General features: G+C 46.1%; 1 protein-coding gene across 3 annotated transcripts in view; it reads left to right on the top strand.

Moving 5' to 3' along the window:
* Positions 1–11,521: 11,521 nt before the first annotated feature.
* Positions 11,522–17,685, top strand: part of CDH13 (cadherin 13) — a 1,198,041-nt gene continuing 1,191,877 nt past the window's right edge. For all 3 annotated transcript variants that reach the window (XM_004377722.1, XM_004377723.1, XM_004377721.2), the window contains exon 1: positions 11,522–11,865. In XM_004377722.1, coding sequence (XP_004377779.1) covers positions 11,821–11,865 — 45 coding nt within the window. In that variant the 5' untranslated portion in view covers positions 11,522–11,820. The remainder of the gene's footprint in view (positions 11,866–17,685) is intronic.

A 17,685-nucleotide genomic window follows, 5' to 3' on the forward strand; every position in this document is an offset into this window, starting at 1 on the left:
TCATTTAAACTATAACAATAAAATAAAGACAGAAAGAAAAGTGGCTGGCACATTAACCAGTAATGTTACCTTTCAATCAATCATATTAATTATAATAAGATAAGAAAAACAAAATGTAATACTTAAAGAATATGAATAAATAATAAAATAAGAATGAATTATCAATTAATGTTAGCTATTATTTCTATAATTATTCCCACTGTGCGTGTGACGCAGTATTTGGCAGATGGCAGGTACTCAATGGTGGTTGTTGAGTGACTAAATGGATGGATGGATGGATGAATGACTTAAGTAGCTTGCCTACATCTTGCATTTAGTAAGGGATAGAGCCAGAATTTAAATGCAGATTGACTCCAACATTGGTGGTTATTAACAAGAAAGGAAACAGAGGCCTCAAAAATACCCTGTTCTCCATTATAGCGTGAATAGATGGCAGAGACGGGCCTCGCACCCCGGGGCTCTGCCTCCCAGGTTGATGCTTTCTCCTCTTGCAATAGGTTCCTTCTCCCCAGGGCAGGTTTGTCCATCATTGGTCATCAATGACAGAAAATACCATATTTTATATGCAAGTGGTTAGGACTCAATGAGACAAAAGTAAGCATAAAACACTTGGAAAAGTGTCTGGCACTTGATAAATATCACATCACTCATAATTATCATGCATGCATTTATTAATGCATACATGTTATTTTGAAATACTGTGTGTGCTTGGCACTAGGCTTATTGAGGATGTAGATGAGAATAAGACTTGGTTCCTTACCTCCAGCAGCTCATAGTCCAGCGAGGGACTCAAGTAAATGAATAATGATGTACTGTAAGTGCAACGAACCCAGCCTGGGAGAATCAGAGATGACTTCCTGGAGGAGGTGGCATTTGAGCTGGTCCTTAATGTTCAGCTGTGGCTCACCAAGTGAACCTAGGCCTGCATAGAAGAAAAGGTTGTGGAGAGAATTCCTAGGAAGTAGCACATGCAAAGGTCCTGAGGAATGAAGTACTATATGGTGGAGCAAATGGTAGAATTCCTGTGTGGCTGGTACTTGAGGTTTTGTTGGGGGGATAAAGCAGAAGAGCCTTATGTAGGGTATTGAATGCCAAGTTATGGGCTTGGACTTCAACCTAAAGGCAATGCAGAGCCTTTGAAAGTTTTATATAAATACTAAGAATCCAGGAGCAAAGTTGCTGTTATTTGCTGCTGAGTAAAATAGTGCCTGGATCAGAGTAGATCCTCGATACTTACTCGTTAAATTAAAAGTTGTTATGGAAACAATATGGAAGTATGACAGGAGATTAGGAGGAGGCTAGGAACCTGGAGTCCAATTACTTAACTTGATTTCAGGAAAGTACTTCTTTATTTCTACTCCTTGCTGCTTGTTTTCAAAATAATTGCTGAATGAATGAAAAAAATAAATAGTTGTGCTAGTCTGCTTTCTTTGTTAAGAGAAGGGCAATTTATGAGCATGTGAGCCATGTTAGCTGAGAGCAATGAGCTAAGTAACTCCTGAAATAAATAATCATTTAACCCCAAAGAATAATAACTGTGCCATGGGCATCTTCTGGGGATATGTGGAGACCTATTTCTTCACACATAAGGCTCCATGACACGCAACGAGAATTCTGTCTTTTCTCTTGACACTCCGTGGTCTTTAGAGTCTCCTGGGGACAAAGAGTGAATCAATAGATTCATTATGTGAACAAGAACCTGGCACTTTGAAAAGGCTTTAGATGAATTCCTGACCTGTCAAGTAAGAGAAAATAGTGTTGAAAATACTCTACCGCGTCTTGCTCCGATGTGCCCTGGCTCACCTCAGTGTCTCCTGATTCACCTTGGGAAAACTGGTCCTCAATTCCCCTAGGGCACATCTTGCAAAGAGAATAGACTGTAGTCTACCTGACTTGTCCACAGGACCCCCTGGGCCCTTGATCTTACGTTTTATGAAAACAGCTCTGAGTTGTGCAAATCCTTTCTTTCCTGTTCAAAGCCAGGCTTACTAAATTTGGATCTCAAAAGATATGGCTGAGTGGCGGGGCAGAGATTTATCTTCTGAACTGGTATCAGTTGATCTCAGTAAAGAGAGAAGGCGGGGTTCAGTCAATCATGTTAAGATTAGCCAGTGGTTGATCTTCTACATTTCTCCCTCCTTGTCTCTTTATAAGCCCCATTGTACCTAGCTTCTTTGAGCCATTTGCTTTTTTCTGGAATCAAAATGGTCTCCGTATATGCATATATAATAACTACTCAGAAGAAACCTTATGCTCAGATTTTGGTGGTTTTGATTATATTAAACAGTCATAAACTTTCAAGCATGCACGCTTACTCCCAGCCAGATTCTTGCCCTGTGGGTCCGTGGGTGTGTCCCGCAGTCATTGGCCAGTGGACTGCTCTTTGGTATTCCCAGCAAGAGCTATGCAGCCAGAGAGCCACTGGCCCATCTACTCTCATGGGCCAGAAGATCATCCGTTCACTCATTAAAAAAGAAAAAAAAAATTATTGAGTGTTCGCCATGGAAAAGGCATGGTTCTAGGTGCTAGAATATAATGATCAATATATATTAATATTTATTGTATATCATACATATTAATATCATGGAGTGTAATAATCAGTAAGGAGCCCTGGTGGCACAGTGTTTAAGCACTTGGCTGCTAACTGAAAGATTGGCAGTTAGAACCCACCAGCTGCTCCATGGGAGAAAGATGTCGCAGTCTGCTCCCATAAAGATTTACAGCCTTGGAAACCCTATGGGACAGCTCTACTCTGTCCTATAGGGTCACTATGAGTTGGAATCGACTTGACAGCAATGGGTATAATGACCATAAATAGATATTTATTTGCTGTCCTAGAACTCATATTCTGGTGAAGGAAACAGACAATAAATAAAGCAATGAGGAATGGTAGAGAGTGTCATGACGGAAGCAAATAAGGAAATGAGCTAATGAGGGATAAGTGGGAGAGGGAAGTCTTCTCCTCTGAGGAGGTGAAATATAAATGGATTTCTGTAGGATGAGAATGACCTAAAACAACCAGTTGCTGTTGAGTCAACCCCAACTCATGGAGACCTCATGTGTGTCAGAGTAGATTGCCAGGCCTTTCTTCCAAGTAACCTCTGGGTAGACTCGAACCTCCAATCTTTTGGTTGGCATCTGAGTGCATTAACTGTTTGCACTGCCCAGGAACTCAGAGAATGACCTAGCTGGGGTGGAGGGGGTGGGAAGAGCATTCCAGACAGAGAGACTAGAATGTGCACGGGCCCAGGGGTAGGGAAGAATGCGGCATGTTTGAGGATAGAGAGAAGAGCAGAGTGGCTGGAATGCAGTGAAAAGGGGAGGTGGAAAAGGGAGGAATTTGGAGAGGGAGGCAGGAGATAGCTTCCCTTTTCTGTCATGTGCTAAGAGAATTTTATGATTAAAAACACATTCACTTTTGAGTTTATACAGCGGAAACATCTCCAGCGTAGACAATCAACATTTCCAGATGGAGTGCTGGGACTGGATGGGGTTACACAGTGCAACCACACTTTGAGAACCACTGCTCTCGAAGAGGCATGCTGAGATAAGAGATGTGTATCGTTCAATAGTTTACTTTCCTGCAGTAAATACAAGTATTACACACAGCAGACTTGCGTGGCTAAGGAGACCCCTCTCCTATGTACCTGTCCTCTTTGGTTCCTACATCCCAATTATTGTTGCATCCAACTCTTTGTCATATCCTACTGGGCCAGCAGCAGGAGTGACTCTGAGGGACACAGGCTGGATTCTGAACAAAGAGGCAGTAAAAGCCACATTGATGAGACAAGGCTTTACTAGGGAACTTAAATACGGACGTTGACACCAAGATTCTCATGACGGACAGTGAAGTGCTGAGTCACCTGGGTAGAGGTCCGTGCACAATAATGAGGGGCGGGTGTTTATATACCGAGTGCAAATGAGCAAAGATACATGCAAGGGAGCCAGGAACAAAACATGTCTAATCTATGATGGAGAGGAGCCCTGGTGGCGCACTCAGCTGCTAACCAAAAGGTTGGCAGTTTGAAACCACCAGCAGCTCCTTGGGAGAATGACGTGGCAGTCTGCTTCTGTAAAGATTTACAGCCTTGGAAACCATATGGGAAAGTTCTACTCTGTCCTATAGGGTTGCTATGAGGTGCTTGAAAATACCATGCTTTGGGTCAGGCACACCTTAGCTCTCAAAGTGACATATTTATTTTTTTTAACACTTTAAAGAGGTATTTTGTAGCAGATTTTCCCAATGCAGAATGTGGTTTGATTTCTTGACTGCTGCTTCCATGGGCGTTGATTGTGGATCCAACTAAAATGAAACCCTTGACAACTTCAATATTTTCAGCTTCCCATGTGGCACAGTCATGCTAGCATGAAAAAAAAAAAAAAAAACAACCTGGAGAGATTCATAGTTTTGCAGTAAATATTTAAAAAGTAAATGGGGATGTCCAAGGAGACAGTCGGCTTGGATCGGATGGTTGGAAAGAGAGGACTCTTTGGTAAGTCGAGACATTATTAATGTGTTGGATTTGGAGTAGACATTAAATGTTAGTCATGCCCACATAAACGTCTGTGCTGGATTTAAGTATTCAGCTTTCAGCCCATTCCCTGAGCTGTTCAAAGTTCTAAAAATGAGTTTCATTTATGTATCATTTAGCTATTGCTGGATAACAAACAGCCACAAACATCTCTGTGGCATATACCAGTAAGCATTTATTCTTGTGGATCTGCGAGTTGGCTGGAGTTTGGCAGATCTAGGCTGGGCGACTGTGTTTCTCACTGCAGGTTTGTAGATGTGCTGGCCGTGGCTCAGCTTCCCATGTTTCTCATCCTCCTTGGACCAGCTGACTAGCCAGGACATGCTCTTTTCATGGACATAGCAGAGTTGTAAGGTCAAACAGAAACGCATGAGGCCTCCTAAGACCTGGGCTCAGAACTGCACACTGTCACTTCTTCCTCATTCTGTTGGTCAAAGCAAACCATATGGCCAAGTCCAAAGTCAAAAGTGAGGAAGTTCACTCCATTGTTGAACTTGGACTGGTTACAAGGAGGGGTGAAGAATTGGGGCTCAAAGTCAATCTAACATAATTTAATAAGTAGGCTTTCCTTCATCTATTATTGCTGAAGTTTGTGTCATGTGTCAGACACTGTCCTAGGCGGCAGGGGAGATGGCCGTGTAATATCCCTACCCCACTCACCGTGCGGGAATATAAGAAAATGAATTTTTGTTCTTGTCATCTATATTGTCTGCACAATAATCTTCCAAGAATTCTCTTTCTTTCCTGGTCCTCGATTCAGTCCATCCTCCAATGCAGCCAGAGTTATCTTCCTAAAATGTAAATGAGATATTGGAACCGTCCCTGTTTAAACCATTTGAGTGATTTTCCCTTGCCAGGTGGATAAAGTTCAACTTGCTGGGGTTGACATTAAAGCCCGCCCTAGTCTGGACCCGCAAACTGCCCAGCCTTGTCTTCTGCCATCCCTCTGGTCACTATCTCCCCCTCCCATTTCCACTTTGCTCTGTCCAGTGGTCCCTCACTTGAGGACCACGGACAGGCAGGTGGCTGGGTGTGGGGCTGTTGTATCATTATAAGAGGTCTTCCAATAATCTAAATGTACACTAACTATTATCTTTCAACTGAATAAATAATGCCCCCACGCACAGATACTGACATTTTTCAACTTAACCTAGAAGGGGTTGTGAGGAATACATTCCAAATTCAGTTAAAAAGCAGTGTTGAATTACGAGTCACCTTTTTCTGTTATTTAGTTTCTCTACCACAGATAAGGAGCCCTGGTGGCACAGTGGTTAAGCGTCAGTTGTTAACCACAAGATCGGCAGTTCGAACCCACCAGCCACTGCATGGGAGAAAGATGTGGCAGTCTGCTTCCATAAAGATTTCAGCCTTGGAAACCCTATGGGGCAGTTCTATTCTGTCCTATAGGGTCGCTATGAGTCTGCATTGACTCAATGGCAACTGGTTTGGTTTTTGGGTTTTGTTATCCACAGATACAAAAATTACAACTCTGTCACATGGTGATCCAAGATGGTTGTTGACACACTGTGGAGACCAGCCACAGTGGCCCCCTTGCCTCTTTTGAAACATGTCTCAGTGCACCACAATTCTGGCTTGCCTGACTTGCTCTTAGAACCTCCTGTTGCACATTGTGATAGAATCATGTATTTCTATGAGTCATATTTTCTTAAGCACACAGACCATGACTTATCATCTCTTTCCCCCTTGCCTAGCTCAGTGGCTAATACGCAATAGATATTTTATGAATGTTTCTTGAATGAAATGAATAGATGAATGAATGAATATATGTAAGTGAGTAGTGGGGAATTCTCTAGAGCTGAGATTTTCAAACCATGAATTAGAAGTGCTTGTAAAACACAGATTGCTGGACCCCACCCAGAGTTTTTGAAACAGTAGTTTGAGAATTTGCATTTCTAACAAGTTTCCTGGTGATGCTGATGCTGCTGGTCTGGGGTCATCTTTGAAAACCACTGCTCTACTGAATTGATGTTGACATGATTCTGTGTATGGAAATAACCCCGGCCACTAATTTTGGGTAAGGGAGACACCTAGAGGGGGGTTTTAACTGCTTCTGGTTCACAGGATAAAATTAGCGTCTGACTGCAGAATTTTGCTGCTAAGGAGGGACTGAGGTCCAAAAGACAGTTCAGCCAATTTAACTGAGATGCCTAAAAGTAATTCCTGGCTTCATCTCCATGCTAAGATAGATGTTGTGATTGTATTAAACATATTCACAGAGGACAGCATATTAGTGCAGCCCCTCAAAGCCAAAGGAGTATTTTCCGACTTATTCTTACATGTGTGAGCTCTTCATACACTGGGGAGAGTCAAAAAAAAATCAGACCCCCAAGTGTCCTCTGCTAAAGATCTCGAAGCACCCACATGTTCACACTAGCCTGTGTGGAATGTTCTTTATGCCTCCTTGTCCTGGTCTAGACTATTGTGAGAAGAACTTGCATTGTCCTAGGCTGAATCTGATAGGCAGAGGCTGCTTTCAGTGTGGAAGGATGGAACAGTTGCCACCAGGAGTAGTTCCAATGGGGCAGTACCTTTAGGAAGTTTTCCTATCTGTATCACAAATTTTTTTAGTACAAACGCCATTTAATTCATCCATTCTACAAAAAATTTCTGAGCACCTATTCTACACCAGACATTGTTCTAGAAGCTGAGGACACAACAGCAAAAAGACAGATGTGGGGCTTATATTCCAGAGGGAAACAGACAACAAACAGCAAATATAATTATTGGTTAGCTATTGCTGTGTAAAAAACCGCTCCAAAATTGGAGCACTGATATATTTTTAGCTCACACAATTGTGGGTCTACTGATCTGAGCAGGGCTCTGCTGGTCTTGCTCAAGTGTCTCAGGTAGTCAGGGGTACTCCACTCTCCTCCCTGGAAAAGCTAGCCCACAATATTCCTTTCAAGACATTGGTAGAGACCCAAGCAAGAACAAGCTGAAACACACAGGGCCCCTTGGAGCCTGGGCTGGTAACTTGTTCCCCATCACTTCTACCTCATTCCATTGGCCAAAGCAAATCCCCCAGTCAAACCCAAAGTCAAGGGGCTAAGGGTATAGAGGCATGTTGGAGTGAAGAATTGAGACAATGCTGTTGATCATATATAGTACTGGGCCAGGTAACAAAAAGGGCTATAAAGAGATATAAGGCAGGGTACATAGCTTGAGAGTGATCAGGGGGCTACTTTTGGGTGGTCAGGGAAAGACTTGTTGTGGGAAGGTATGTTGTCAGCATCTTGGGTGTATGTAGAAGCTGTCCCATTGAGAAGGGTACGCCATCAGCATGACAGTATTTTGTAATGCTGCATGGTGTGAGCTTTCTCCTAGGCTGTCCAAGTATATCCCCAGTATTGAGGGCTCCAGTCATATCTGACAGCTGTTGTGTCTCATAAGGGCTTCTATCTGGCTTATCGCTTTTTTATAAGAATGCCTCATCACAGTAGCACACTCAAAGGGTACCAACATTTAAATGAATTATCTTTGCTGGACTATACACCAACTGTCTCCGTCCCCCCATACACATACATGCCCATGCGCATGTGCACACGGGCACGCAAGCACACGAGCATGGCCCAACACAGCTCCCTCCCTGCACTCTGATATGTCTTCATCCACATGAGCCAGAGAGAGGAAACTGTCTCCACCCATCGCATCAGCAGGAGGCAGCTGTTGTTGGAGACTCTGTCAGATCCCAAGCCAGGCAGATGCACCTGGAAAAGTGGTGTGAACATTGACGGTGTCTCCATGCAGACACAACTTCTCGGGGAGCTTGCAGCTGTGCCTTAGACAGGGGCTGGGTGGGAGGAGATGGGGTGGATATGGATGGGGGTTGATTTTCAGTATCATTATTTATTTGCCACCATCAATCAATCCATCAGCTAGAAGACCCCCATTAGGAAGCTGGGGGAAAAACAAACAAACAAACAAAAATGGATTTCTTCTTCAGAGGCCTTTTATCACTGGTATGAAATGATTTTCCTCCTGTCTTTGTTGAAGGAAACCTGACATTGTGCCCTTTGGCAAAGCGCGCGTTCTTTGAGGAGGAGTAGGGAGTGGTGAGGAGAAGTAGTATCAATTTTTGCAATAGCCTTTGGAGTGTTATCATCCCCATTTTGTGGATGAAGAAACTGAGGCCTGGGGAGGAAAAATAACTTTCCCAATATAAATGGAGTCTGGAGATCCCAATCCAGTTCTCATCTAGCTGACAGATCTCTTTCCACTTTTCTGGGCTCTGTGGGAGAAGTTGAGGCCTCTGTGGGTTTGTAGAAGTGAGCCTCAGGCCTAAGAAGACCCCTGAAGTCAACTCCTCCCAGCTCCAAAATCCAAGCAAAGAAGGGATGAGGATGGTCGTTTGGGCAAACCCATTGGGAGTCAGGTGAGGTGGGCTAGGGACGTTCCTCCTGCCAGTGGAACAACCCAGAACCAAATTCCACGACCTTGGTAACTGCCTGAACAGTTTCTGCCTGTAGACAGAGTCAGTAGAGTTTTGGCTGGACAAATCTACATTTATCTTCATTTGTACCATCAAACTCACAAGGGCATGTTCAGGCTGGGAATCATAGATTTCTGTTGACTTGTTATGGGCCCAATGCCCTAGTTTTATATGTAGATGATGAATCTGAGGTCAGAACAGAAGATTGCCCTTGGCCAAACTGAGTTGCCTCACCCAAGATTATCCCCTTCCTTGGGGGCAGCTCATATCCCACAACTGGCCCACTGGAAGCACAAAAGCCCAGCCCCCTCAGTCTATTAGGGTCATCTCTGAAGGGCCATCCCAGCCTCAGAGCTCCCCTAAGATGGGCTGAAGCCTCTATTGCAATTGCAAGGTTGTTCAACTTCTCCATCTGCCAATCTTGTTTCCCTCATGCTCTTACAGATGTTCCTCAAAACACTCCCTAGCAAGCCACCTGGTACACATCTTTGTCTCCACATCTATTGCCAAGGAAACCAACCTGTCTCACACTGGCAATTAAATACTGCAGCCTCTGAGTGACACATGTCATTTCTTACAGGTCATTGGCTAGAACTAGTCACATGACCCCACTCGGATCACGAGGGGCCCAGCAAGTGCAACCCTGCTGTGTGCCGAGAAGGGAGAAAACTGGGATGCTTGGTGAACAGCACTAATGACAGTTGTATGAGAGGACCACAGAAAGGGCCTGCAGAAGTAGAAAATCCATCACACTGCCTTGTCCTTTGATTGCAGCCTTGGACACTCTCTACTCTTAGAAGTGCTTCCTCTCCACTGAGCTTCTTCTGGTGGAAACCTGGCTAGGACATCATCTTTCTCCCGTCCTTACCACTCACCATGGTTCATCATTTCCTGAGCTGTCCCCTGCTCTCTGTCCCTACCTTTGTGTCCGCTAAATTCATGGGCTCAGTTCATCTGGCTCCTGATTGACAGAACACCACTGCATCCTCATCAGTAATCTTGGGACAGCCTGTTGGAGACCATGTGACTGAACAGTTGACAAGGAAGGGATTTAAAATAATGTATCAGTTCACATTTATTGGGTAGTTATTTTAACATGTAATCCTCACCATACCTTACGAGTTCAGTACTATTTGTATTTCCATTTTACCAGTGGGCAAGCTGAGGCACAGAGAGTTTGAGTAACTTACATGAAAGTGGCAGAGCTGGGTTTGCACCTAGACAGTGTGGCTCCAGACTCTTTGCCCTACCCAGATCTGCTGCCTCTTGATTAAGTCAGCCATCTACTTACTTATTCAACAACCTGGTGGCACAGTGGTTAAGCGTTTGGCTACTAACCAAAATGTCAGTGGTTCAAACCCACCAGCCGCTCCGTGGGAGAAAGATGTGGCAGTCTGCTTCCTTAAAGATTTACAGCCTTGGAGACCCTATGGGGTTGTTCTACTCTGTCCTATAGGGCTGCTATAAGCTGGAATTGACTCGACAGCAATGAGTTTGGGTTTAATGACTGTCTCCACGTCTCAGGCTCTGTGCCACATGCTGGGAAATACAGCCCTGTCCACTAGATCTATGCATGCTTCGTTGCTCAGTGTCCTGTACATTATTAGATGCCACTTTTTTTTCTTTCAGTATTTAGTGCTGGGGGAATTATATTGGAGACATTTGTATGCCTGTTTCTATAACAATAACTAGTTTACATGTTTCTGTTATTGCTTTGACCACCAGGAAGCTCAGATCCAAATCAAAGCAAGTATATTATCAGAGATGGAGGTTAGCACTTCAATTTTCTGACGTTTTCCTCCTAGCCCAGATTTCCTAATTTGGTTTTATAAATTCTATTGCACAAATGTCTTTTATTGTAAAACACCTTAAGTCCTTTTTAGAAGAGGCTACATGGAAATGATAAAGTGAGGTGTGTACGCTTAGATTGCTACTGGGGGAAGGCAGACCTCGATATTCTCTTACCCCCATCCCCAAAGCTCCCCACTTATAAAATCCCTTGAGCAGTGACTACTGCTGTTCTGTAGCCAGGAGCTTCTGAATGGTCACATTCCTATAGAGAAAAAAAAAAGTTTTCTCAAATCATGGCCCCAGATTCAGTGCCAGATGCACATTTGTAGAGCCGGCAACCAGTCAGACTGTCACCTGAGCAGTTAATAAAATCTATTGTCCCTTGGTGGATTTTTTTTTCTTTTTCCTGCAGGCTAGAATTGTCCTCTTTGTGATTTGTGAGATGGCAGAGATGGCAGGGAAACACCAAATACCATCTTGACTTGGGCCATACTGGGAAAAAAAGAGAGAAAGAAAAAGGAAGAAAAAAAAATCACAACCAAGCCTTTCCAGGCGTAGAAAGGGCTGGAACTGCTGGGGTCATTTTATATGATTTATTGGAAATAAAGTGGATCTTATTAACATTTTAATAAAGAGAATCTTTTCGCACGAGGCTGGAAGTGGCCGCCAGCCCCTGGTGCAATTCCATTCTCCGGAAAAGTGGAATCTGCTTGCCTTGCCCAGGCGTGATTTGTGAAGCGGAGCCCCCAACAGTCCAAAAAGGCAAATGGGCTTCCTCCTCCTAGGGGCTCGCTCTGCGCGAGGTGCTAGCCCCGTATCTGCCATGCAAAACGAGGGAGCTTTATGAAGGAATCCGTCTTGTAAAGCCATTGGTCCTGGTCATCAGCCTCTACCCAATGCTTTCGTGATGCTGCCACTGATCTATTTGGGAAGTTGGCTGGCTGGCGAGGCAGAGCCTCTCCTCAAAGCCTGGCTCCCACGGAAAATATGCTCAGTGCAGCCGCGAGTGTGAATGAAAACGCCGCCGGGCTCTTCTAGTCGGGCAAAATGCAGCTGGAAACTCCGTTCGTTCTGTGCGTTCTTCTGTCCCAGGTAGGGAAAAGAGGCTGCCAGCCGTCGGCAGCCTCGCTCCGGCGCGGCTCGCGCCCCATTTCTGCATTCGGTTCGCCCAGCGCGGCCAGGACCAGGGGGCTTTCCGGGGGCCCGGGGCTTCAGTGCGCAGCGGCGGACGCAGCCCGGGGCTCGGAAGGGAGGTCATTGCCAGCCCTGGAGATCCTCAGAGGGCCCTAGCTTCCCACCCTGGCTTCTGTGTGTGTGTGTGTGTGTACGTTCTTGGGAGGAGGAGAGAGCTCCCAAACCCTCTTTTTTTGCAAGCAGGGGCGACATTCTTGCCTACATCAAGTAGGGTAACTTTGATTCGCCTCCTCTGGCGGCTCTTGCATTGGAAAAAGACTCCGTTGGAGGCTACTCCAGTGAGTCGTGGTTCTCCAGACAAGCACCTAGCGGGGGCAGCGGTGCTCGGGTCCGGACTGCGGGCTGCCCGGCCCCTCACCCAGCCCCGCTGCGCGCACTAAGGTGAATCAGTCCAGCCAAGCGCCGCAGCCCGGCTGCTGCTGTCGCTCAGGCGCCGGCAGCGCCGCGCCCGCATCGGGGTCCTTTCATCCCCGACCCCGGGCCCGGAAGGGACAGAGCCCGGGCCCCCGCGCCCCCATTGTCTAGCCAGCTGGAGCTCCGGCCGCCCGGGCCCGGGCTGTTGCCTCCGCTGCCTTCCTGGCCGGTCGCGGAGCGCGGAGAAAAGTTCAATCCTTGCATACACGGGCTGCAGCTGCCTGTTAACCCTGGGAGCGCTGCTGCGCGAGGGAAAGGCCGCCAACCCGAGAGGAGGAGGGTGTAGACGAGGTGCTCCAGCAATCTCCTCTGCATCTGGGAGGTTTGCCTGCCAGCAGGAAACAGTCTTCTGAGGCCAAGCTAGGGTGCTGGCGGCTGAGGGGCACGCCCAGCCCTCCTCAGGGGCCTGTGGTTTCCCAGAGAGACAGCACCCAGTCCCCTGAGGCCGTCCTGGCAGCCTACAAATGGGCGGGGAAGAGCAGGGCAGCGCCTGGCAGAGCTGAAGGAAGGAGATAGTGAGTGCCCCCAGGATGTTAGGAATGGGTGTGGAGTTCTGGCCAGGCTTCTGGGTGTCAGGGGAAAAAGCACTTGTGTGAGCGGGTGGATGAGAGTAAGGGTGATGGGGAAGAAAAGGGCTGGCTGGGATGAAGGGAGCGGGGTGCAGCCTTTTAAGGGGTGACCAGTGCTAGATCAAGATTAGGGTTAGAGTTTGGAAATGGGCTGGTGTCCCAGAAACACAATGACCATAAACATGACTCAGAGGAGGGGGGTGGATACTAGTGCCAGGGGACAGCGCTAAGGTCCCAGGCTGCTGACCTCCGCCCCCACTCATGACTTCCTCTTCCCTGGATACATGGCCCCATCCAGGACTTCCCAGCTATAGCGCCTTTTCCTCCAGGACTTTGCTCCTGACTCTCTTGGGGTCCCTGTAGCCTGAAGTCATGCCACAAATCCTACTGCTGCCTGTGAACCAGTTTTACAGACTGCCTGGACCCTGCATAGCCCTAAGGCTGTATGTGTGTCTGCATAGCCCAGTTTAGCAGGGAGTTCAGAGTGTGCCTCCACCTGTCTGCCATGTGCCAGTTGTAGGGCACTGGGCTAGTTGCTTAACGTCTTGGAGCTCCCAGGCTCTCCCCTGTAAAATAATCTATCACCTTCCTAGGACTGCTGGGAGCAGTCAGTTGCATTCACATGGATGCCCTACAAAAAGCATTCACCACTATGCCTGGTACAGTGTCCAGTAGCCCTTAGCATTGCCTGATCAAGCACTTTAAAGTCCTTCCCCTCTCTTAGTGGGTGTCGACCTCAGCTTCAATTCCAGGGCTTGTCCAAAGTTACGCCTCCCTTAGAGCAGGACAGACCCACGTGAGAGCGTCCAGAGAGGCCCCCGCACTAGGGGCTTTGTACATGGCACCTTTTGCAAAGCAACTGGTGGTGTCTACCTCACACTAGGCCTGGCTCTGAGCTCATTCGGTGTCTTTAAAATGGGGTAACAAAGGTTTTGCCGCACAGTGCCTGCCCTGGGAGGCTTATTTCCCTCTAAGATCGTTATGCATAATCAGAGCAAATGTCCACATTAGGACAATCATTGATATCTGGGTAGCAAGAACATTTTGCAGAGAATTCATTTTGTTGCGTTTCAGTTATCCAGCAAGAGGTTCAAGAGCAGAGCTGCATGTGCCATACTAAAAGTGGGGGGAGTCTTGAGTCAACAAGCAAACACAAAACTTCCTGAGGCAGGGAGAAAACAGAAGAGAGGGAAAACCAGTGTAATAAAGCAAATTAGTCGGCGGCTCTGGTGGTGTTCAGGCAGGCATGTGTGTACTTTTCCAGGGCAGTTGTAACACACTGGGCCAGGCTGACACTGGACCAGGCAGGGGAAGCCATCGGTCTCTGTAAGCTTATTGGCCGTGTTGCTGTTTTAGGCATTTTGAAAGGGGAAGGAGGAATGCAGTGTCGCTCAACACTGGCTGGAAGCTGGCAAAGTTAAGGGACAGTCCCCTGTCCACTTCCCTGGAGTGTTTTGGGAAAGTTCATCCTGAAAGTGGCCCCTGGAATTTGCCAACAATAAGTAATGAACATGAAATGAAGTCCGTTGTGAGCAAGAAATTCCACTGTAAATATGATCCCCCCCTCCACTTGGTTAGTGGCATTTGCAACTAACTGAAAGTTGTAACAATGAGTGAGTAATCTCCTAAGAATCAGGATTTTAGGGAGTGGTTCCAGGTTTGGAGAGCAGTCGCTTGGGAGTGATTAAAAATGTTCCACGGGATTCTGAGATTTTGACTGAGAGTGGGGTGTTCTCTCTTGGAGTCGGAATCTTGATTTTCAGAATTTTAAGTGAGAATTGGTGTGTTCTAGTGCCCCTGCAGCTTCTTATAAGAGATTTTTAGGGTTTTAAGAGCAGTGCGTATTTGCAGAACCTCTTGGATGAGGGGGAGAAGACTGGGAGAGTTGCAGAGAGCACCCCCACCCTCCAGATGGGCTCTGCATGGGACAGCCTAGAAGATTTCAAAAGTGCTGGAGAAACAGATATAAATGGTGAAAGGAGACAAAGTTCAAGTGTCTGCACTTTTTTTTTAGCAAGTCCCTAAAGAGATTCAATAGACTGTAAGGCTGAATATGTGATTTGGAATTTATGTAATCCCACAGTCTATATTAAAAGCCCCAACAGTCATCTTAGCTGATCTCTCCTTTTCAGCCTCCCTCCCTTCTCCCCTTTTCTATCTTTAGCTCTTGAGTTTTCCATTAAGTAAAATCTATTTCCTTCCAGAAGTATCCTCTATGTGTTACAGTGAAATTACCCAACAAACCAATGTACCCAACCCAATAATTGCATTATCTTCAAGTATCATCCTTTGATACCTTACATTTTGGATGTGTAAATTGTGACTCAATCTGAAATTTACAGCTTAGGTCAAAGTACAGCTAGTTTCTTGAGACTATCCCTCCTTCTCTCCTTCCTTCCAAAAATACAGTTTCTTGGGGAGTCTATATTTTCTATTTAGTTGAAGGTAAGGAAAAAGACAAACCATGGATTCAATTCACACTCGAATGAAGGTCCTATTATCTAAATAACCAACAGTATTTCTCTGTGTATGTGTGTGTGTGTGTGTTGATCTTGTTTTAATGCCTGTTGAAACAGTTCTCCAGAAGAGGGCTCCATACACAGCATCACAAAATACTGAATCTACAGCTCACATTTTAAAGAACTTCAGGGTAGCAGCTTCATCAAAACAAAACTGTTCTCCATATTCCAAATTATTTGCTACAAGCCCCCCCTCAAAAAAAAAAACAAACATGAGAGGACGCATTGCCTTTGCAATCTTGTGTTTCCAGTTGTGATTGGTTCTATTCTATTTGGTTCTTCAACTGTGTATCCCCTCTGAGTATGAGAGCAGGGAAATTTCAAAGACCTTTGTAAGACAGTGCAATATGGAATGAAAGGAGGTCCTGAAATTTCCAGGCATTTGACTTCAGCTGGATCTGGTTTTATTCTTTCAGCAGGAACAGTTCTGCCTGTGACGGGAGATAATCCTGCCCATTAGGTAGCCACACCCAAGAGTGAGTCATGAGGCACATCCACTCACCCTCCAACACCGGTTGAAAAGGAGTTGGAATATCAGTGTGTCATCCAGTTACAATAATCCGTTGGGCAGAGTCAAATCAAGTGGCCAATGGTTTTGGCATTGTTTCGATTTAGCTGTCAGCAAGGTGCTCACACACCTGGAAGTATCAGACCCTCCTGAAGGATGCTGTCAATACAATTCCATGTGGTCTGTCTCTTCCACAGCCAACTGGGACCCCAGGCCTGGCTCCTCTCTGAGCAGTCTGCACAGATGACTGACCAGACTAGGGGGTCCCTTGCTCCTTCACCAGACACCCATTGGCGGCTTTATTCTGGGATTAGGGTGGAGAGCGGTTTATTTCTGTGCTGAGAGATGAAGCCAAGGGCAGGCTAGAGAACAGGACGAAGGACATTTCAAACTTGAAATGCCGACCAAGTCAGGGCCCATGGAGGTGAATGGGTTACCCTTTGGTTTAGCAGATAGGACCTTGAGTTATCTGCTTGCTGGTAATGAAGCCCATGTATCCTGACTTTGCCATTCTGGCTTCTGGGCAGAGGTTGCAAAGTAGCAGCCACAGGCCAGATTTTGCCCATGGATATATATTGTTTGCCCCAAACATTTTGGAAGTGGGCAACTGTATGTTTAAAAAAAAAAAAAAAATTCATGTTGTTATATCTCTTAAAAAGTCAGAAGGTCCAGCAACCCTGGATCCTCATTCCCACATGGCAACCCTTGGCTGGAGCAGAGTTGCAATGGCTTCCTTTAGGTGGGGCATGCCTCTGTGGTTTGCCACAATCCCCACCACTCCCTACTACTCACCCAGCCCACTGTAGTCATTTATCTTTCCCGCTTGCTTCTGTAGCCATTTGAGTTTGGAAGGTCTGCTTTCACAGATTTTGAGGCTTGATCCAGTTGAAGCAGCTAATTTCTCAGTGATGGGCTATTTGGAAAGGAAGGGGCTGGCTTCTTTTTGATTCCCCTGACTGAACTACATTGTGGTGAGCTTTGGAACGGCATGACCATTCACAAGGAACTGCATACCCTCCCTGAGAATGTCAGTGCTGTTGGGCATCTGGGGGCAGCCAGAGCCATGTAACACCCAGACCATTGCTCCTCGTGGAGTAGATACAGCCAGAGAAGTGACTCACCACCAGCATTGAGTCAGCCTGAGCACAGTACACCCAGAGTGTTGGTATGCCCAAAATATCAGTATATGCTGGCAGCCAAAGCCCTAGTTTTATACCAAGAGCATTGCTACCCCTGGGGAATGGTGACACCCTGAGAATTTGCATTCCAAGAGAGTTGCTCACCCACAGTACGGAACATCCCAATAAGCTAGTATATTTAGTCCTGCCTAGGACTCTGGGAGCACTGAGCTAACACTCAGAGCATCGTCACTCCAGAGTAACTTTACATCCCAAGCTTTGTCACCTAGAGTACCTTTCTACAAAGGAGCTTGTCACCCACAGCACTGCCAACCTTGTGTGATGTTTGTGTAGCTGTTTGTAATGGTTAACGCCCACAATAGTTAATGCTACAATTAATGCTCTCTGCCTCTGTAAATACTGGTCTAATCTGTCCACCTCATCCCATACCAATAAGTAAGCCCCGATGGCTCTTGTTTACCATAGCTACAGCCCCAGAGATTGAGATAAATATAACTACACACACATACAAGCAAAAAAATAATTGTTTTTCCTCTGTCAGTTGCCAACAGAAGTCAAATTCCTGGAAA

The sequence above is a fragment of the Trichechus manatus genome, unplaced genomic scaffold (assembly GCF_000243295.1).
Source record: "Trichechus manatus latirostris isolate Lorelei unplaced genomic scaffold, TriManLat1.0 scaffold00053, whole genome shotgun sequence".
Taxonomy (NCBI): Eukaryota; Metazoa; Chordata; class Mammalia; order Sirenia; family Trichechidae; genus Trichechus; species Trichechus manatus.